Here is a 21,750-nt window from a genome sequence, read left to right on the forward strand (position 1 = left end):
CCTCCGCGTCCCGCCCCCGGGCTAGGCCCGCCCCCGGCGCACGCGGGAGTAAGTGGCCCGGGGCCCTCGCGTGCGCAGCCGCCACCGCTAGGTCTGCCTGGAGCCCATGGGCCTGCGGCGGGGTATGCTCTCCAGCCTGGACCCCTCCAAGGGGGGCTCGCGGTCACTCACCTTATGTTTGGGGCATTTCAAAGAAAAGTTCTCTTCAATGAATATACAACCTATGAGCAAACAGAAGTTCGTGCGGTCAGAACCGGCGTCGTGTGTGGCCGGGAGGGGGGCGGCCACCGCTCCGGGCGCCCTCTGTTGCCGGTTTTTTTCAAAGACTAAGTCAAACTCTGCCTGCCCTCCAGCCCCGCTGGCTTGCCTGTCCTTTACTCTGCCCTCCCCCTGAAACCCCCTCTAGTCATAGGGAGGCCTCCCCTAATTCTCCAGCCTGTCCCCCTGCAAACAGCCAAGCCAATGCAACAGCACAATCCTGCCCACCCTGGCCGGCACTGGGGGTGGCTCTGCTGGAGGCAGACAGGGTGGGAGCAGAGCTGGGAAGGCTCCAAACCTCGTCTGGATCCAGCAACCTCAGCTGAGCTGCTAGCTGACCACAGCCACCTGGGTGGGCTCCCCCTGCCAACCCCTATGCGCCTTCCTGAGACTTAGTAATGCAGCTAATACAGCAGGAGGCCCTGCCTCAGGCCTGCTCCCTGCCTGGGGACACTGGCCACCTCCCTCTTCGCCATCCTTCTAGTTCGGCAGGCCCTGCTTCCTGTGCCAAAGCCTCTGGGGCTCCCAGGGCGGTGGGAGCGGGGAGGGCCCTGGCAGGGGAGGCCTCTGCTCTGTCGTGTGGCAGGGTTGTCATACCCTCACCCCCTTCCAGGGCAGCAGGGGACGGGGGACAGAGGTCCTGGGGCCTCCCGGAACTGAACCAGTGCTGCCCTCTCTGGGTTGTGTGCATGACCTCACTGCCTGCCCCAGAGAGCTGCAGAAAGAAACAACTCTCCCCTCTGCTTCACAGATGGGGCCCTGACAGCACAGGCATGGAGGGACGTGCCCAAGCCACACATGAAGGATGCCACCAGGATCAGGGGTTCCAGGCTCTCTGGCAGGCAGTCTGTGCTCTGCATGCCTGGCAATAGTAGGTACTCGATAAACGCCCACAGAACAGATGAGCGAGCGAGCGGAAAGAGCAGGGCAGGTGCGGGAGCCTGGCATGGCCCTACTTTCCCCCTTCCACAGCTTCTGTTTTGAATCTCCTTTCCTTCCATCCCACTCAGTTTTTGTCACTGAACTGTCTCTCTCCCCTTTTTCTCCCCAACCCAGTGAACTCCCATTCAGACTTCAAAGGCCCAGCCTGGTAGCCCTGCTCTTTGAGGCCTGAGATCTTCCCCAGCTCTAGGCACCCCTTGGCAACAGCAGCTCACATACAGCTTTCAACCTTGTAGGCTATGCTTCTCCAGCAGGTGGCTGGGGACTGAGGTGTCTCGCCAGCATTGCCCAGCAGAGGGCCTGTCTGAGTGACACCAGAAGTGTCACTGCTGGGGCAGAAGAGGGAAGCTCAGGGCAGGGGTTGAGTGGGGCTGGTTCAAGGAGCTGTGCCCACATCTCCTGACCTGTCTGCTAGGGCTCTTACCCGCGTCGCTGGCACACGGGTAATGGTAGGTGTGGAGGCATCCTTTGTGGCAGCACCCTATGGTGGCCCCCGCTTCTTGGCAGCTGGAACAAGTCTGGCGAGGAGAGAAGGAAGACAGGTGAGTCTGCAGCTGAGGGGCCCGGGAGGCCCCCACCCTTCTCTGAACAGGCCCTTGAAAGGCAGCTGTAGGAGAGCTCAGGATGGTCATTGGCACCTTGGGTGGGGAGCTCTCCCGGTGGGACACCTCATGCATAAACATAGGGGTCTCTGCTTCTGGCAGGTGTGGGCAAGTGACGGCTTGGCCACTGTGTACTGCATGACGTCAGCCGAGCAACACAGCTCTCCCCACCTGGTGTGTACAGTGGGGACGGCTCCTACCTTACGGGATGGTCTCAAAGACTGAAGGAGGGACTCTGGGGGCCCAGCGGGTGACACGAACTCACGAGGCCAGTCACCACCCGGCCATGCCCTTGCCCACCAACTCCTCCCCACACCCTCCAGGTGGGCTGCTTTCATGGGCCTACTCTACAGTGAAGTTGGGGCTCCCTCCCGCTCCAGGAAAGGTGGTGAGCATTGTTTCTCGCCCATTCTGGGGGCAGAAGCAGCGCTGAACCAAGTCAGAGGCCCCACCCTGAGGGGCCATTCACCAGGGGTGACACAGCTGGTGCCCAGATGCGGGGGGCATGTGAACCCCAGGCCAGCCAGCAGGGCAGCCGGGCCACTCTGGGTCTCAGAAATGGGTCTGCTGAGCTTGAGGGCTGCCTGCAGGGGGACGAACTGGGAGAGGATGGCGACGCTAAAAAGGCCCTTGGAAGCCTGGGGAGGGACAGACCCCAGATCCCACAGACCCCGGGCCCCCAGTGCAGCAGAGGCCTGAGATGGGGGAGGAGAGCAGAGAAGGGAGCAGGCCCACGCCAGGAGGCCGAGTCACAGAAACCAGTAACTGAGGTTTGACGCACCAGGTCCGTGTGGAGGCCGCCTCCTTGTAACGACCTGATGGCGCTGGCATCATCATTCATTTACCCAGGTGAGTGATGAGAGCTCAGAGAAGCCCAGTGAGTTGCCTGAGGGCATATAGCTCAGGAAGAGCTGGACAGGACTTTGAGCCCAGCAATGGAGCTGGGGCACAGGCTGGCCATCATGGTGCCGTGCTGCTGGGGCGGGGGCGGGTGGGCTCCTTCCCAGGACTGGGGGGAACCCACTCCCAGCAGGAGGGGGGAGGCCAGGGATGGTCTTCCTGGGCCTAATTCATGCCTGCGAATGTTCCCTCTGGTGCCCAGCTGGGGTGGGGAGTGCAGGGTGGGAAGCTGGGGGAACACCAGTGATCATATGCTTCTGCACGGCGGTGTCTTTCTAATCAGGGCCGAGTCTCCAGGCCCCCCATTTCTTGGCTCACAAAGAGGTGTTGAGGCAGGAACAGGCCCCCAGACCTGACCCAAGTGTCCCACCCACAGCGGCCCTTGGATGTTCTGATGGCTGAAGAGGGACACTGGGCTCCTCTGGCTGACGGCGTCTCGCACCCCATCTGCACTGAGGCCCCTCAAACCCTGGAGACAGGCCTCTAGAGGTGGAAGCAGAGCAAGGCCTCAGGCCCTCCTAAACCCAGCATGCACATTCTGATCTGTCCCCCTAGGGGCAGCCAAGGGCCCCAGCAGTTCAAGGGAGAGGCAGACTCCTGGGTGGTGGGCCACGGTGTGGCTCAGGGCTGACAGGTGATGTGGGGGCTGCAGCAGGGGACACAGAAGGACGTGCCCCTGGAGGCCTGCCCGGGAGTTCTGATCCAGCAGAGCACTATGGGTACGAAGGTGAGAGCAAGGGCCCCTGCTGTGTGGGTGCAGGGGTTATCTGGCCATCCACGTGGTCATACCCTGCTGATGGGCTTGGTGCCCTGAGACTCACAGTGGACAGTGGCTTGCGGGGGTCATGGAACTGGCTTCCTGTTGAGCTGGGACTCCAAGACCACCTTAGGCCACCAAGCTCCGAGGCAGAAGGGGTTTCAGGGGGGCAGGTGGCCCTTGGAGGCCTGGGCTGTCAGAGGGGAGGGGATGAACCACGACCTGGGCAGCGCCGGACACTGCCTGTCTTCCCAGGGTGTCCTCCGGGCGGGGTGCTGCTCCCGTGAGCCCCTCGGAGGCTTGGCTGGCTGCTAGTCCCGGCCAGCTCAGCCCAGGACCACCTCTCTAGCAGGGAGGCTTTTTTGATCCTTGAGTAACTGGAGCGGACACTGCTGCAGTGACCAGTGAACATCCCTCCCCACCCAGTTCCAACCTTCCAGGGCCGCTCCCAGGGTGGGAGGCCTCGGGACTCGTTATGGAGGATGGCACAGTTGGCAGAGATGGGACCACCAGGCCAAGTGCTCCAGTACTTAATAGCCATGTGACACCAGGAAAGCACAAGGCCACTCAGACCCCCTGCGTCTGCCTCAGTCCAGCAGGACGTCAGACCAAAGCGCCCGGAATAGGCAACTGAGGAAGGACCAGGGTTGGCCCCCACCGAGGCTCAGACGAGGTGCAGAAGCAGCACAGCCAGGTCGGGGCTTTGAGGATGTGCACCTCGGGGGTACGCCACTCGGCACTTTTCTGGAGGGGATGTGAGTGTGGGCGTTATCGTTCAATGGAGGGGAACACCTGAACCTATTTCAAGGAAGCTGGGAATGAGGCAGTGATGAGAGAGAAGCAAAAACACAGGATGGGAGGAAAGGAGAACTGGGCAGGGAAGCACAGGGACCCCGGACTGTCAGGCCAGGAGGGCCTTCCTCCATCTGGGTGGAGGCTGGTGGAGGGTTGCCCTGGCATGGAGAGGTCCTGGACCACATCCTGGTAGCAGAGGCTCAGGAAGCAGGGAGAGGTGGACAGCAAAGTCATCTCCCTGGTGACAGCCAGCACAGGACTGCTCGTGGGGACCGGGGGAGTGGGGAACCAGAGGGAGCAGGTGGGCAGGCAGGGAAGGTGCAGGGCAGTGAGCTGGAAGGTGGCATGGTGGGTGCCTGCCCAGGAGACACTGGACAGCAGTGTGGCGAGGGGACAGGAGCGTGGTCCACAGCAGGGAGCTCGTGGAGCAAGAGAGCTGTAGTAACCAGAGTGACAGGCACTGCTGGGACGCGACATGCTAGTATCGTCGGAGAGCTGCCGCTGTCACGGCCCCAGCAGATAAGTCATGGGCTCGTGGGTAGGCCAGGCACAGCTGTGACAGCTTGATGGGACTGTTATGCCCACTTTAGAGATGAAGAAACGGAGGCACAGAGAGGTTAGGCTACGTGCCTAGAGGCACACAGCAGCTGCAGTTCCTCTGGGATGTTTCAGGGCCTTGCAGGAAAGACTCCTGAACCACCCTACCGACAAGGGCTGACCATCCAGCCACCTGTTGTTGGAGGGGCTCTTTCTCCGAGGCCCCGATCCACCTCAGATCATAAGAGGCAGGCAGTTCTGAGGCCCTTTGTCATCTGGGGACTCAGCGTCTCAGCTGATTACTGGAGACGGGTGTCAGGAGGGTGCAGGGGCTGCAGCTGGAAGGGGTCGGTTGAGTGTGTGGTGGGTACGGGCTGAGCGGGCAGCAGGGAGGTCTAGGATAGGGTGGGCAACTGTGTCCTGCCTTGGCCTGGGGGTGCCTCTGCTCTCTGGCTAAGCCCCTGGACTCCTTTGTGACTTGGTCTGTTTGGCCCACGCCACAGCACTGGAAAGAAGGCCTGCCTGACTGCCTACAGAACCCGAGGACCCCACCCAGCGGGACTGGCCTCTTACCATGTCCAGGGCCACCTTCATGGCCTCCTGCAGCCCAAAGAGCTTCCCGGCCACCAGGTAGACCCCGCCTGTCCACACGGCACAGGCCTCATGCACCCAGTGCTCCTGGGTGTCCCCACCAGGCTCAGCCGGCGGCTCCTTGCTGCACTCATGCTTGCGGCTCTTGTCGGCTGGGGCTGCCTCCTCACTGCCATCCCCCCGACCGTCACAGCAGTAGCAACTCTGCAGCCGCCGGGACAGGCCCCGGGCACTGGTGCGCAGAGAGCCCTGCTTGGCCGGATCAGCTGGGCCATCAGGCCTGGGGGGCTTCCCAATGGTGGTGGTGGCAGCAGAAGACGCGGCAGCTGGGCACTCAAGGCCTTTGAGTGTCCTCTCGAGAGGCAGCAAGGCCTCCTCACAGGTACCCTCCAGCCGCACCTTCTCTTTGAGTTTTGGCTTCTTTTTGGGGAGGCAGTGTTCAGGGTAGTAGGGCCCACAGAGGTCCCCGAGGTCCTTGAAGTTAGCCGGGTTTTGGCAGAGGCAGCAAACAAGGCAAGAGGTACTCAGGGCCTTGGAAACCACGGGCCCCAGGTGCATGGTGGAGGAGAGGGGCAGGGAGGGCCGAGGCTGTGGGACAATGCCTCCAGGGAGCGTGGCTAGGGAGGCCCCAGCCGCGTCCAAGAAGGAGCAGGACGAGGAGGAGGAAGGCTTCCTCTGGGGCTGGGGCTCCTCTCCCGGGGAGTTGACAACAGTGCACACGGTGGTGAACGCACCCCGCTTCTCCACCCGCACGAAGGGCGAGAAGGCGGGGCTGCGGCTGTCTGCCCGCAGCCGCTTGCAGGAGGAAATGTACTTGAGGCGGATTTCAGGCTCGGCGGGATCCAGGGGCAGCACCTGCTGCTGCCGCCGCCGCTTAGCACGCCCCTTACAGGGTGAGGAGGTGGTGCTCTTGGCCCGGCCCCGCGTGAGGCGCTTCCGCTTGGAATAGCTGCTGTAGTTGGCATGGCCCGGCTGCTTCTGTGCCCTCGTCTGGGGCTGGCAGGGCCGGCCCTCTGGGGGCTGGGCAGCCAGGCCCAGCTCCTCCGTCTTTGGCTTCTTGCCTCCTATGCCAGAGCTGTCCTCACTGGCCCCCTGCGTGCCACTGGCCCTGTCTCGGGGAGTTAGCAGCAGAGCTGGGCCGAGGTGGGGCCTTTTCTCCAAGGAGCCTTTGGGGAGTCCAAGGGCCCCAGCTCTGCCTTTCCGGCTTCTCTTCTTAGGTGCCAGGGCAGTGCCCCCGGGCAGCAGGGCCTCTGGGGATGTGAAGGCCTCCGTTTTGAAACTATCGGTCAAGGACAGTTTCTTACTGTTCACGAGTTTGCCTTTTAAGGATCTATTGGTCGGATTTCTGCACAATGGCTCAGCCCCCAGAGCTGCTGGGAACTTCTGCCCGGGGCTCACATTTAAGAGACCTTCCTCTGACCCCAGAAGGCTGCCCCCAGAACTCTTGAGCCCACGTTCCTTCTCGGGGAGGGATGGGCTCACAGGATTCCCAGGAGGGGCCCCTGGTGCTCTGCACGCGAACTTCTTCAGGCTGGGCGAGGTGATCTTCTGCACAATGGCCTCTAGCTTCAAGCCTCGGCCTTTTCGGGGTGGCAGCACCTTGGTCTTCATGGCCCCCTGGAAGGACGCCCGTGAGGCCAGCTTGAGGCCAGTGTCTGGGGTCTCCAGGGGCGGTGGCTTCGCCGTGGGCTCACCATTGCCCTTGGTGGGTTTCGCCTTCTTGGGAGACGTTATCCTCTTGAAAAGGGTTGGGGAGCCCTCGGCCCCCTCCTCCTTCACATCTCCCCCGAGGCCGCCACTGCGTAAGACCAGGTTGCGCTTCTTAGTGGGGACAGGAGCCATGAAGGCTGACTTCCTTTTGAGGGCATGGAGGGGTCGATCTGAGAGCTTGCCACTGGCACCAGGCTTGGGGACCCTCGCCCGCTGGCCTGCCCTCCCCTCTTTCTGGGGGCTGCCAGCAACTTTGAACGTGGCGGGCAGGTGGTTGTTGGCGAGGAGCTTCTTGGCAGCACGGCAGTTTGGCAGTCGGCTCTCCGAGGGCCGCCTGCGCTTGGAGTGGAAGGCTTCCTGGGCCCTGCTGCGGGACCGGAGGATCATGGACCGCTGGTCTTTGCCTGGTGCATCCAGCGAGTCCGTTTCCTTGGTCTTGGAGCCCATGGGGCTGCTGTCGGAGGCCACGGGCAAGGCGGCCGGGTTGCTGGGGCTGGACGCTGCCTTTGGGGAGGGCTTCCCCACCCGCTTGCCTGACTTGAAGGCGGCTCGCTGCTTGCCCCCCAGCTTGTCTGGGGGGGCAGGGGTGGTGGGCAGGCCTGGGGGTCCGGGTGTGCGGGGCTCACTCAAGGCTGTGAAGGAGCGGGTACACATCCTGGGAAGTCCTTCTGAGATCCCCCGGCCTGGGGTCCCCGCCCCCTCCATCTGTCCCTGGGGGGGCCCCGTGCATGATTCGGGGAGCAGCAGGTCTTTGGGCAGTGCCGGTGCCCTGCACGGGGAGTCCTCGGCCTCAGGCAGCCCCCGGTGCACCCGCCGGCTCCTCAAGCTTTTACCGCGAGGCACGGGCTCTTTCTTGGCAATGGGGGCCTCGGGCACAGCAGGCTTGTTTGGCTTTGGCGCCAAAGAGGCCTCTGGGGTCACAGCAGCAGAATCCCCTGGAGCCAGCACCCCCTCGGGCCCCTCTTCCTCTGGTTTCATATGGGACAGGGAGGACTCGAACCAGCTCTGGACCTTGGACTCGGCACCCACGGTGGGGCCCAGCAAGATGACTGAGTCCCCAGAGAGGGGACACGGGGAGCCCCAGCCGGCCTTGGGGTCCAGCACCTCCTCCACCTCCTCCTTGCCGCACAGCAGCGGGGCCTTGGGTGACAGTGCATCCTGCAGGCCCGGCCTCTGCTCAGGGCTCCCCAGGAGCTCGCACAGGGACGAGTACTCCTCGGCCTCCAGGTCCTCCTTCCGGCCTGGCGCTGGCAGCAGTGGGAGGTCCCCAAAGTCGGCGGCCGAGCAGCAGTGCCGACTGTCGTCCAGCCAGCGGTCGGCCTTGCTCACCTCGGGGCACTGCAGCAGCCCGCCTGCCTCCTCCTTCACCCCGCCCGCCGCCTCCTGCTGGGAGTCCCGGGGCACTGCAGCCTTCTCCCCAGGGGGTGCCTCCTCCTGGAAGCCCAGGCAGGCCGAAGCCTCCCGGGTGCCGTCCTGGCTGGCACTGTCTGTGGCCTTTCCGCCCTGCTCCAGACCCTTGGTGAGCTCGCCGGGGTGCAGCCCCCACCGAGGACAGGCATCCCCCAGGTTCTCCTCGGGCCAGGCAAAGGGGTGGGCACCATCCCCCGAGCCGGCAGAGGTCGTGTCTGGGAAGCAGTCAAAAGCCACGGTGGGGTCTGAGGCCGCAGCCCCCAGGGTGGCCTTGGAGCTGAAGGAGAGGGGACCGGCTGTTTTCTTGGGGTCAGGGGTGGTGAAGCCCACAGAGGGGTCTTCAAATAGCCCCGGACTGAAGTCCTTGGCGCTGCTGCCCTTGTCCAGCTGCAGTGCCTCGGGCAGGGACTCCTGCTCCCCTGGCCGTGGCCATGCACCCTTGGCCACAGGGTCCAGGCAGGCGCTGTGGTTCTCCAGAGAGAAGGGCGGCTTGCCGGTGTCTTTGGCCAGGCCCGGCGCCTCGGCCCAGGCCTTGTCGGCCTTCTCGCTTATGGCCTCCTGCAGCCCCAGGATCTCGGAGGCCAAGTCTTCCTGTGCTAGGGCGCTGAGCAGCAGCCGCGGGCAGTCTCGCTCGCCAGCCACAAGCTTGGAGAAGCTGTCGAGGGGCAGGCTGCTGTGCAGGCTCTGGAAGGAGTCGTCAGACTTGGTGGACATGTCGTCCGGTGAGGTCACGGAGCAGGTGGATACGGACTCGGGCTTGGCCTTGGAGCCGCCGTGGACCCTGGCGGGGCTGCCGCGGGCCTGGCTGCAGTAGAGGAAGCTGCGCTCCAGTGGGTCCTCAGAGCCGCTCAGGTAGTCGGCCTCGGGCGGCTCAGCATGCGTGGACTGCGGTGTGCTGCTCAGCGGCTCCGATAATGGTGTGCCTGCTGGCTCGGCCGAGTAGCCGCTGCCCTCGGGGCTGCAGTGCTGGCTTTTGTGCTGCTCCGGTGTCCGGGCCACCAGGCTCTTGAGGCCCTTCTTCTGAGGCCCGGCCGCTTTGGACAGCAGCAGCTGCTGCACGGTGTTGGAGATGTTCTCCACCTGGGAGGTCAGGGCCGTGAGGCTATGCAGGCTGAGGTCCGACAGCAGGCTCTCGGGAAGCTTGTCCTTCTGCAGGGCCTTGCAGTTGGCGGCCTGGGTGTCCACAGAGCTGGCAGCATCCGTCGGGGAGGGGTTGAGCAGGGGCATGAAGTGGCTGTGGTCGGTGAGGCCGGCGGGGAAAGCCCCAGGGCCGAGTGGCTGCTGGTTGTAGGGAAAGTTCTCCAGGTTGGGCATCAGTGGTGACGGGGTGGAGCTGTAGGAGGGTGAGCGGCCCACAGAGCGCGCGGGTGAATGGCCGGAGCCAGGGCTGAAGGTCTGGTAGTACTGCTCTGGGGTCCTGACAGTTGCGTCCGGCTGACAGTAGCCTGGGCCTTGCTGCCCATAGTGTTGGTACTTTGCAAGGTTTTGGTAGTGCAGGCTTTCCTGGGCATGGTGACGGCTCTGGAGGGTCTGCTGCTGCTGCTTCTGTGGGTCATAGCTGAGGCGGCTGGACTGGTAGGCGTGAAGGTTCGGGACCCGCTGGCCAGGGGCCAGGCTGGCATTGGCGGTCAGCGGCCTGTCGTGGGGCTGGGCAGAGGGGGCCGTGCAGCTCTTGTAGGAGTGGGCCCCCTGCCCGCTGGCCTGGCCACTGGAGTAGGTAGAGGAGGCAGGGAAGGACTGGGACTGCTGGGGGAAGTGGCCGCCCTGGGAGAAGGGCAGGGGGGAGGCAAGGTCACTCTGGGGTTTCTGCCTCTGGAGCTTGGGGTATGCCAGGGATGGTGGGGGCTGCGGCAGCTGCTGCTGGACATGGAGGGCGTGAGTCCGGAAGGGCAGCTGGGCACCCTGCTCTGGATACTGCCGGCTGGGGGGCACCACCGTCTTTTTCATCAGATTCTCGTCATATTTGCCCACCCCGCCTGGCAGGGGCTGCGGCTGAGGCGGGGGTGGCTGGGGGCCCCCCCAGGCCTGCAGGCCCTCCTCGCCCGAGTAGCGGCCTGGGTATGGGCTGCCGTCCTGGACGGTGTAGCCCGCGAAGGCCGGCCTCCCCGGCGGGGCCTGCGGCGAGGACAGGCCTTTGCCGGCACGCGCGGTGGCGGGCGTGCCCGCGCCGCCCTCGTAACCGGGGAAGGGCTGCGGGCCATAGTAGTCCTTGGTCAGCAGACGCTGCCGGTCGCAGCTCAGCCCAGCCTGGCTTGGCTGCCTGTAGTTCTCCAGGCGCGACGTCTCCTGTGAGGTCTGCTGGTAGGTCTGCTGTTTGCCATGGAAACCACACCTTTCTCGAAAAGACTGCATGACTTGGGCTGGTTATCTGTGAAAAGAGAAAGGGCGAGAGGGAGGGCGGGGAGAGGAGGGCAGAGCGGGCGGGGTTCAGACAGGCCATTTCCTTCCCTTGGAAAGCCGGCCCCCTCCCGCCCCGCCCCCTCCTGCAGCCGCCCCACCAGCTGTGCACATATTGACAACTTGTGTGTCAGGGCCGTGTGCTCTGTAATTCCTGCTCTGACGGGGACAGGGAGGTGCAGCCCGGCTGCCCAGCGCCAGCCACTGGGGAGCTGCCCCCTCCTGCCACCAGTTCCCCTCCCCCTCCCCGCCGGCTCAGAATCGTTTAGCCATTCCCGCTCCCCTGTCCCCTGGGGCTGCTGGATCCGGTAATCTAGCCCCAGCGCAGCAGTGTTCAGGCGTGACCCAGCTCGTGAGTGTGTGCGTGTGTGTGCATGGCACGGGGGGTGGCCTGCCCTGCCCCAGAAACCACTCACTGAGGCCTGGAGTCTGCGCACGTGAGCATGCGTGCGCGCATATACACACACACACACCTTCTTCATCACTGCACACATACACTCCCCTTGTCTATTACACACACACACACATCCCTTCATCAGTGCACACACACAAACAGCTTCATCACTGCACACACACACACTCCCCTTGTCTATTACACACACACATCCCTTCATCAGTGCACACACTCCCCTTGTCTATTACACACACACACACTCTTCATCACTGCACACACACACTCCCCTTATCTATTACCCACACATCCCCCTTCATCACTGCACACACACACACACCCCTTCTTCATCACTGCACACACACACTCCCCTTGTCTATTACACACACACACACATCCCCTTTCTTCACTGCACACACACACCCCTTCATCAGTGCACACACACACTCCCCTTGTCTATTACACACACACACTTCCCTTCTCCATCACACACACCCCTTCATCACTGTATACACACTCCCCTTGTCTGTTATACACACACACATACACCCCTTCATCACTGCACATACACACTCCCCTTGTCTATCATTACACACACACACCCCTTCATCAGTGCACACACACACTCCCCATCTATTACACACACACATACTCCCCCTCTCTGTCACTGCTATGCCCTCTGGAAGCTGTCTGTTGCTTCTGGCAGACGCTGAGGAGGGGCCACCGAGCCACTGTGGGCATAAGCTGTCCCTCCCAGGGGTGCGAGCAGTGGCCCTGCCTTCTGTGTTGGTGTTACAGGCACGTAAACAGGCTGTGCGGCCCTGATGAGGCAGAGATGGGGCAGAGCTGCAGTCCCTCTGCCTGAGGCGCCTGGGCCTCCAGGTCAGCCTCGCCTGGCTGCACCGGGTCAGGGCCGGGCCGAGAGCCCATCTGTTTATGATTTTCGGGGCTGGGCACACAAGGGGTCCAGCCTGCACCAAAGCAAGATCCTGGGTCAGGAAATGACCCCAGGGTGGGGGTGGGGCTGGGGGGGCCCTTCAGGGCAGAACCATAGGGTCACATAACAGGCCGGCTGTAGCATCCAGGCTAGTGGCCCCCCTCCCTTCCCCTAAGACCCTTCGAGGAGGGAGGAAGGAGCAAGGACACCCCTGGCTCACAGGGAGGCACAGCAAGGGCTGGTGGCAGCCTTCATCCTGGCCTCTGGGTTTACCCACACCTTGCTCACCTGCAGGGCCCAGGCCCCCAGGAGGGCACAGGAAACTTTTCAGGGCCCATTCCAAACCCAAGAGGAAGGGGTGGCCTGGCGTGTGCTCTGAGCCTCCAGGGCTTGTGAGGCACGGAAAATGAGGGGGCACAGAGAAGGGGGGCCGACATGCAGATGTGAAAGGGAAGAAGCATTCCCCCGGGGGTCTCGGTCACCCTGTCTTCACCCAGCTCCCACCTCCTCATGCAGTTGTGGGGGTCAGAGGGCAGCTGACCTGGGAGGGGCCTGAGTTGAGCAAGTCCAGCCTAGGGCAGCTGGACAGCCCCAAGGAGCCCCATTAGCCCAGCCCAGGGCCCTCCTTGCCCTTGGCAGTTGGCTGGTTCAGCCCCAGGGCCCCAAGCCCACCACAGGGCCCCACAGCCCATTCCAGGGCCAGCCCCATGGCCATGGCCTCTCCCTGGCTCATCACAGGCGCCCTGATGTGGAGGCCCCCCTCTGACCCACTTCAGTCCATCCCGCGGCTTGGATCAAACATGACAGGAGTGCCTGCTGTGACCCAGAGCTGGAGGCAGTGCTGGTTCTAACGGGTGGCTCCTGCAGGTGGGCAGCCCTGGGGCCCCCACACCGGGCTCCCAGGTGGGCGTCCCCTGCTGCCCTCAGGCAGCACTTGCGGGCGGCCCCCACTGCCCAGGCTGTCAGAGGTAGGTGGAGGCGCCTCTGCTCAGGGTGTCCCCTGTGGGCAGGCAAGGTTGGCTGGGCCCCTGGGCCCTGCCCCGCCCTCCCCGGCCATGTTACAAGCCCGGAACTTGTACACCCAGGCTGGCTTGGGAGGCTTTGCCTCGTCTCTCTGCACAAATTACATCCCGGCTTTTATTAGTCCCAGATCGCGCTCATTTCCCGCTGAGTGTCTTGTGGATATCATTAACATTTCTACAGCTTTTTTTAATATACTTTTTTCACATTCCCCCAAAATGCATTACCAGAAACATTATTTAAAAAGAGAGCATGCTCTGACCAGCGCCCCCTCCCTGTTTAATCAGTCCAGCTGCCGCATCTTTTAATGTCGCCAAGCCATGTTACAGCGGGTTTTCCGACACACAGGAGCAGCTGGACGTGGTGAGAGCATCTATCTCGAAGAAAAGACAGTTCAATTAAAATACGAGAAGCCCCGCGCCTGATGAAGAAGGCAGCAGAACGCTCACCCCAGCACCGCCCCCCAGCCTGGTGGGGGTGGGCTCCTGCCACCTGTGTAGGAACAAAGGCTGTCACTAGGCCCTGTCCCACCAGCGCCACCAGGACAAAGTGGGGCTCGGCCTCTTTAAGAGCTGCCTTGGCCTGCCACAGGCTCTGTTGTTATTAATTATTGTGATTATGATTACTTTTCAAGAGCACCATCAAAGAACAGGAGGGAAAGAGGCAGGCAGAGAGCTGGGGTGGGCAGCATCGGGAGGTAGATGGTGACCTCCGAACCTGGGAGGGAAGGAGCGGGCAGGAGGGCACCAGCTGGGGGTCAGGAGAGCGCCCGCCAACACTCCTTCACTCCCCAGTCCAGCCTGGCCTCCCCATCCCTGCTTCCCCTCCCCCTTCTCCCAGACACTAGGTCAAGGCACATCTCTGAAATTCTAGCCAAATGGGAAGCAAAGGAAGAGGGAAAAGGAGGGAGGGAGAAGGTCAGTCCTGAGCTCCAGATCACCTCCCACGGTGACTCCTGCAAGCTGGCCTGCCCACCCTGTGCCCCAGGGCTTCTCTACCTCAGTGACAGGTATCCCTGCCCTGCAAGGGGATGCGATGAGCCCCAGAGCCCACCCCAGGCACAAGACCAGCAGCCCCCCAAGGGGTTTGGTAGCAGGTGAGCCAGGGCTCAGCCCTTCTTTCTGGCAAAGAGCAGAAGTCTCTGTGGTCCCCCTGCAGGCACTGTGGAGCCCAGGGGCAGCCTTAGCCATGAGGCCTGTTCCCCCCTTCTGTATACTCACTGCTTTGACCCTCCTGCCCTGTTACAGAGAATGGGAGGCTCAGAAAAGCCAGGACCTGCCTGTGAGCCACCCACAGGAAGCTTTTCCAGATGGACGCTGCAGCAGTGTGGACTGAGAATTTGCACTTTAGAGGAAGGCCGCTGGAGCACGACGAGGTAAGGGGGTTCCAATGTCCCCTCTGCAACCTCTGAGGCCCCAGAAGCCGGCTTGGGCCCACCCAAGGGAGTCCACTCCTGGCTGCCTGTTGTACGCTGAGCAGCCTCAGAGAGAACTCACTGGGTCCACGGCCTCTTCAGCCCCCAGGGTCAGGCTTCAGGTCAGGGAGATGGGCCTGACAGCGTAGGCAGGAGCTTACTGCAGCTCCGCTGGGGCTGGGGAGGGAGGGAGGCGGCGAGAAGGGAGCTTCTGTACCCCAGCTGGCTCTGGGGCTGCAGCATCCCACCTGCCTACCCAGGGTGGTTTTGTGACCTGGTTTTCTGACTTGTAGCTGCAGGGGAAAAGCTTTAAAACCCAACCCCCTCAAGACCTGGGAACCAGGAGGCTTGGGGTGGGGGTGTCCGAAGAGCCGGTGGGACCACCTTGGGCCTCCCTCTGAGTTGTAGGTGATGAAGACTGTGAACAGGATACCTTGATTAAAACCATTAGTCGCTACTCAAACTTACGGCTATTCTATGGGGTCTATTTTGAGTCCCAAGGGCTTGGCTTGAATGGGGGGGAATGAGCTTCCAAGGAGGCCCCAAGACAAGACAGCCCAGTGCCCCCAGGCCTCTGGACAGGGAAGACCCTTGGGTCAGTCACTGGGGGAGGTCTGCTTGGGGAAGAGGGGGCCATCCAGGGGCAAAAGGAATTACAGAGAACAAGGCAGCCCCCCGCCCCGTGTGGGCAACACCCCCATAAACGCTGTGCAGCCCTCGCTCACTGGCACCCAAGGGAGAGCCCCTCAGGTCTGACATGCCACTCTATGGGCCCAAGAGAGAGGCAGGCAGACAGCCAGGCCCCTTTGCTGAGGCTGGGGTCCCAGGGGAGGGGGCTGTTTGAAGAATGTTGGAATGGGGGGGTGGGGCTTCTGGACTCTGCAGATGTTTGGAAAGCACTTCCTGAAGCCCACCAAGCTGCTTCCTCCAAGGACCCCCCGGTGGAGCAGCCATGACCTACTAAGCCACCAGACCAGAGCCCCTGCTTGGGGTTCACCCACCAGGAGGATGTAGTGCCCCATCGGAGCACTCTACTATCCTGGGCACTTCAGGGCACTGCCTGTGGGCCTGCTGCTCTGTTAGTTCCCTAAGGTACCCTGCCCAGGAAGGGAGCCATGACCCCACTTTCAGGAGTAACCTGCTGAATTCCCACAGCACAGCCCACAGGCAGCAAAGCTAAGCTCTCAGCTCCGTTCCCTGACTTCTAAAGCTATGCCTGCTGAAGCCCCTGGTGCAGCTTCTGGGATGTGAGGGCCAGTGGGTCCAGAGATCTGGGTCAGCTGGGCTGGAGGGGCCCATGGTCCAGGGGGTGAGAGGCAGATGGCCAGCCAGCCCCCTCCCCGCTGTGAGGTGTAGTGCAGCAGGAAGGGGTCAGAGCCGCTGTGCTGCTGGCCTCCTGGAGCCCTCTGGGGGGAGGAGGCAGTTGGCGAGGGGGCTCCACGTCCATCGGTCTCCTGTAGATAGTGGCTGCTTTTGCATCATTTTATCCACCACTCAACAAAAAGCAACCCCCTTTCCCCAACTCTGTCAAAATGAGGAAAAGAAAACGGGGTGGTGCTGGGATGCAGACAGCTAAGAGGGCCGGGGTCAGTCAACCACGCACTCAAGTACAAGGGGCTGGTGCAGAGGCTGGCGTCGGGGGCTCCCCAGCTGCCCGGTGCCCTGCTGGTCTTGCAGGTGGCTGCACGCTACGGATGCCAGAGAGTCTGTCTGTCTGCTGGCTTTCAGGGGAACCAAAGGCGGCAAGGAGAGAGCCTCACCTCTCAACTCAGTCTTGTCCTCTCACCCTGTGTGCCCCACCCACTGTGACCTCCTAAGGAAGAGCAAGTACCAAAGGACTGAACTGGCAGTCAGTCCAGCATCTCCCCAGGCCTCGGGGCCTTTGCACAGCCTTTCCTCTGCTGGGAAGACCATGCTCAGGGATCTCCATGGCTCCTCTGGCTCCTGGGCTGCAAGCCTTTGCTCATGTGACCTTCTCAGGTGGCTGACCCTCACCACTGTGTTTGAAACTCACATTCCATCTCCCCTACACCACCCCTACTTCTCTAAGGTAACTAGCCACAGGGCTGGCTGGCTTCCTCTTTAGAAAGGAAGTTCCATGAAAGCAGGGATTTTGCCTGTTTTGTTTGCACCCATATCCCAAGCTAGGGCTTCGTGGATGACATTAGTGCTGAAAAACCCACCTGCTAATGCAGGAAACACAAGAGATGTGGGTTCCATCCCTGGGTCAGGAAGATCCCCTGGAGAAGGAAATGATAACCCACTCCAGTATCCTTGCCTGGAGAATCCCATGGGCAGAGGAGCCTGGTGGGCTACAAAGAGTTGGACATGACTGAACAATAATTGTTGAATGTATATTGTTTAAAATGTCACATGGGACTTTCCTGCTGGTCCAGTAGTTAAGACCACCATTCTACTGCAGGGAGCACAGGGTCGATACCTGGTAGGGGAACTAAGATCTCAGATGCTGCCAGTTAATAAAACAAAATCCAATGTCTAATTGCTTAAAAATAAATACATACATAAAGTGTCACAGTATGAAAATATCCAGAACAAGGCTGGGTACAGGTACAGAGCACACTTGGGTGGGGATGAGGGGCTTGTGGCTGCACCTCCTCACTCATTTGACAAAGATCTCCCTGGGGGGTGGCAGAAAGTGAACCTGTGAAGGGCGCAGGTGAGGAGGGAGGGAAGCTGCTCCAGCTGACTGCTGCCTGTGGGATGCAGGATCCAAGGTGCCAGAGCCTCTGAGTGTTTCATAGAAGAATCTCTCATTTTAAAAAATGTGATCTGGGCAGAAGAGCTAAATAGACATTTCTCCAAAGAAGACCTACAGATGGCTGACAGGCACATGGAAAGAGGCTCATCATTGCTAATTATTATAAAAATGCAAATCTAAATGACAATGAGGTATAATACCACCTCACACTTGTCAGAATGGCCATCATTTAAGAAGTCTACAAATAACAAATGCTGTAGAGGGTATGGAGAAAACCCTCCTACACTGTCGGTGGGAATGTAAATTGGTGCAGCCACTGTGGAGAATAGTATGGAGGCTGCTCAAGAAACTAAAAACAGAATTACCATACGATCCAGCAATCCCACTCCTGGGCATGTATCTGGAAAAGACGGAAACTCTAATTTAAAAAGATACATGCACCCCTATCTATGATCATAGCAGCATATTCACAACAGTCAAGACATGGAAGCAACCTAGATGTCCACTGGCAGAGGAATGGATAAAGACGGTGTGGCAAATATACACAATGGAATACTAGTCAGTCATAAAAAAGAATGAGATCATGCCATCTGCAGCAACACGGATGGACCTCGAGATCATCATTCTAAGTGAAGTCAGTCAGAAAGAGAAAAATACAGCATGATATTACTTACATGTGGAATCTAAAATATGACAAAAACGAACGTATCTATGGAACAGAAACAGACTCACAGAGAACAGACTTGTAGTTGCCAAAAGGTAAGGGTGGAATGGATCGGCAGTTTGGGATCAGCTGATGCAAACTATCACATACAGGCTGGATAAACAAAGGTCCTGCTGTAGAACACAGGGAATTGTATTCAGTATCTTGTGATAAACCAGAATGAAAAAGAATCTGAAAAATAGATATATGTATAACTGAATCACTTTGCTGTAAAACAGAAATCAACACATTATAAATCAACTAGACTTCTATAAAATTTAATAAAATGTTATCAACCAAGCAAAAAAGTTTAACACCCCAGAGATCCAAGAGAACCGGGCTTCAGGCTGTATTTGCTCACAAGCTCCCCGGTGTCAGACCAAGGTAGCACTTGGCCTGGGCAATGCTGGGCACCTGAGGGGTGCCTGATGTGAAAAGGTGGGAACAGAAGCCCCCAGAACACTCCCTGGACTCTGGGAGAAGCCCTGAGACCAGCACTATTCACTTAAGCTGTGGAGTGGAGCACTGGGGGCCGGGTGGAGGGCAGCACTGTGAGCAGCGGGAGGCCCCATGGGACCAGAGCTCTGGGGGCTGCAAAGGCTGGTGGTAGGAGGCCCAAGGCCACAGAGGTGCTTATAACACTCCTTGGAGCCCCACCCCAGCACCGATTAGGGAGGCCCTGCCGTCTCCCCCCGCCCCGCAACATTGCTGGGTCCCTGCCGGCTCCCTGATGGCATCATCACAGTGGTAATTACATAATTAATGGTCTAATGAGCCACTTCACCTGTGTCTGCCTTGCTGGAAAGTAGCCTGAGGAGGGCAAGGGCTTCATCTGCTGCGTCCTAGGCTCTAAACCTAGAAACTGCTCCAAGTAGGTGCCTTTCTAAAAAAATATTTTATTTGACTGTGCTGGGTCTTCGTTCCAACAGGCGGCATCTTTAGTTGCGGCACGCAGGATCTAGCTCCCTGACCAGGGATTGAACCAGGGCCCTCTTCATTGAGAGTGCAGAGTCTTAGCCACTGGACCACCAGGAAGTCCCAGTAGATGCCTACTAAATGCTGCCTGGACAGAGGGGCAAAAGTACATTACCTAACCCTCACCACAGCCCTAACAGTGGATGGCAGGCCTGGAGGCCAGGACACGTGCAGCAGCCAACCAGGAAGGGACGACAGAGCTTCTGCTCTGCCCTCCACAGCCTCTGGGTCACAGCCCTGAGTGCCCATACTCACTCGCTCACCAAGCCTGTCTCTTACAGGCTGCGCAGGGGCAGAGCTGGGTGCTGAGGATCCAGAGGAAAAAGCAGTGACTTCTGCCCTCCTGAGGCAATCAGACAGGCAGATGACTGTGGGGGTGTGACAACCACAAGGGGCTCTGGGGGTGGGGAAATGAGGTGGTCAGGGCCAGCTAGAAGGAGGGGGCCCACTGATGGGAGGCAGGGCTGACCAGGTGGGTGGTCCCAGTTACCACCCCTCCCAGATGGGGAGTCAGATGCCCACTGTTCACCTGGTACCACCTCCCCTGCCCTCCAGCAGTCCTTCAGTCACCTGCCATTTATAGCTGCTGCCTGCTCACTGCTCCCAGGGAAGGGCCACTCTCCCCACTCTGTGGGGCCCATTGGTCTACAAAGCTGGAGTGGGGTCTCCCGGCTTGTTTCTGACCAGGGCGCCAGCATCCCTCTCTACCGCACCGCCAGCAAGGCCAGCTGCTGTGAGCAGTGAGCCACCAGAAGCCTTCCAGGTCAAGCCACCTCCTCGTTTTGCAGAGGGTTAGTGGAAGCCGTCTAGGGCTAGACAGGGGCCATGACTTGTCCAGGAGGTCCCTCTGGGCTGAGAGACCTCTACAGATCGTTGGCTCCAGAATGCCCAGCCACCAGAAAACCAACTTGGAGCTGGAGGCCAGAAGTGGGGGTCCAGACCCTTCTTTTGGACATCCAGCATCCCAGGGGTCCTAGAACACCCCCTCCTTTCCCGGCCTGGGCAGGAACCTCCCATCCCTTCCTTGCCTGACAGCCCCTCTCCGCTGCATCCTGACAGCCCCTCCCGGCGCGGTTCCACCTGGGGAAGCCGGGAAGTGGCGCCCCTCCCTCCCCCAGCCCCAGGGGAGGAAGCCGCCTGTCAGGCCGCCGCGGCGTGTCAAATCCTCTTGCTGCCTAATTGTGAGACGGCGGCGTTTAAAGAAACGCTTTTCTGGCCGCCTGCCACACCGCAAACTGCTTGGTATAATTTTATTATTAAGGAGAGAGAAAAAGAGGGAGGGGGTGGAGAGAGAGAGAGAGAAAGGGAGTGAGAGAAGGAAATTGCTTAGTCCGAGTCAGCTGGTGGAGTATTCTCAACGTGAACGCGGCCCGGCTTTCCAGTTGGCAAGCTGACTTCGTTAATTGCGCATTCAGTCTCTACTTAGGGTAATTGAAACGAAGCGGGGCCCAGGTCTGACAATTAGGGTCTGCGACTAGGCCGTTAACCCTTCCGCCCCCGCCCCCGGCTCCCACGCAGCCCTGGGGGCGGCGGGTGAGCGCCCCAGCGTCGGCAGGGTTAACGCGGCGCGGGCACCCGCCGAGCGGAGGATGGGGCGAGGATGGGGGGCGTGCGGGGGCGCTTGCGGCCTCGTCGCCCCCCCCTCCCCCCGCAACAGATGTTTCAGGCGTGTAAGACAAAGGCAGAGCTCCTGCCGCTGCCGGAGAAAATCCGCAGGACTCCCTCAGGGGCAGGTAAAATTTCACCTTCTATTTGTGTTCCCCCGCCCGCCCCCGCCCGATTTCCCGGCCTCTGCGCCAATCCGGAAAGCGCCACCAAAGACGCCGCGCCGCCGTCTCCGCCGCCCAACCCGCTGACCCCAGCAAGGTCGCGGCGACCTCGGGCTCCGCCAGCCGCGCGCCGGCCCCTCCTGGGGCGCCCCGGCCGCAGTCCCGCGATCGCAGGCGCCGGGAGCAAGGAAGGGGCGCTTTTCTCGCCACGAGGCGGAGGCGGCGGAGACACCGCGCGCCTCCCTCCGGCCCGCGCTGGGACCCCGGGGGCTGCGCCCCCCCCCCCGGCCCCCATCATTCATCTCCCTGATTCCCGCTGTAGCCGCCCTCGGAAGTCAGCCGAGTGAAGCAGCTGTTCCTTGCACACTCCACTTGACCAAAGATGATGATAAATGAGGCCCGGGCTGCGTCGGGAACGCGGCGGCGGCGGCCGCGAGGGGCGCGCAGGGCGGGGCGTACAACCCGAACCCCCTCCCAGCGCCCCGGGAAGGGCGAGGACGCTAAGGACAGAAGCCGACGGCCGCAATCAAAGGCCCACACTCCCCTCTCGGCGCTCCGCGCCGCCTCGATGCGGGCGGAGAGGAGCCAGGCAGAGGAGCGCCCCCAACACCGAGGCCTATGTGAAGACCCCCTCCTCGCGGCGGCACGGCCCTCCCTCCGCATCCCGGGCCCGAGTGCCTTGGTCCCCACCGTGCCCTCGGCCGCGCCTCAAACCTATTAACGCTCGTAAATAATGAATAATGGAGCGAAGCTTCCCTCCGCCGCCAGCTGCGCCCGGTCCCGGGGAGGGGGCGCCCCGGCCGGGCGCGGGGGCCCGGGCGCACGGCCCCGCACACGTGCAGCCGCGGCGCGCAGGCGGGCACCCCGCCCGCCGAGGAGGGGGAATCCCGCTCTGCCCTCCCCAACGCCACCTCCCCTGGAGT

The 21,750-nt window shown here is 61.1% G+C and overlaps 1 protein-coding gene and 1 non-coding gene across 2 annotated transcripts in view; both read right to left on the minus strand.

Moving 5' to 3' along the window:
• The window catches only part of RAI1 (retinoic acid induced 1), a 103,636-nt gene that overhangs the window by 1,454 nt on the left and 80,432 nt on the right, over positions 1–21,750 (minus strand). Inside the window, exons 3-5 of the mRNA XM_069542988.1 lie at positions 5,365–10,870; positions 1,625–1,718; positions 172–221 (exon numbers count right to left, since the gene is read on the minus strand). Of these exons, the coding sequence (XP_069399089.1) occupies positions 172–221; positions 1,625–1,718; positions 5,365–10,854 (5,634 nt within the window). The 5' untranslated portion in view covers positions 10,855–10,870. The remainder of the gene's footprint in view (positions 1–171; positions 222–1,624; positions 1,719–5,364; positions 10,871–21,750) is intronic.
• Positions 19,046–19,118, minus strand: TRNAE-CUC (transfer RNA glutamic acid (anticodon CUC)). Its single transcript has one exon. It is a non-coding gene; the product is annotated as a tRNA-Glu (tRNA).

This window comes from Ovis canadensis, chromosome 11 (assembly GCF_042477335.2).
Source record: "Ovis canadensis isolate MfBH-ARS-UI-01 breed Bighorn chromosome 11, ARS-UI_OviCan_v2, whole genome shotgun sequence".
NCBI lineage: Eukaryota > Metazoa > Chordata > Mammalia > Artiodactyla > Bovidae > Ovis > Ovis canadensis.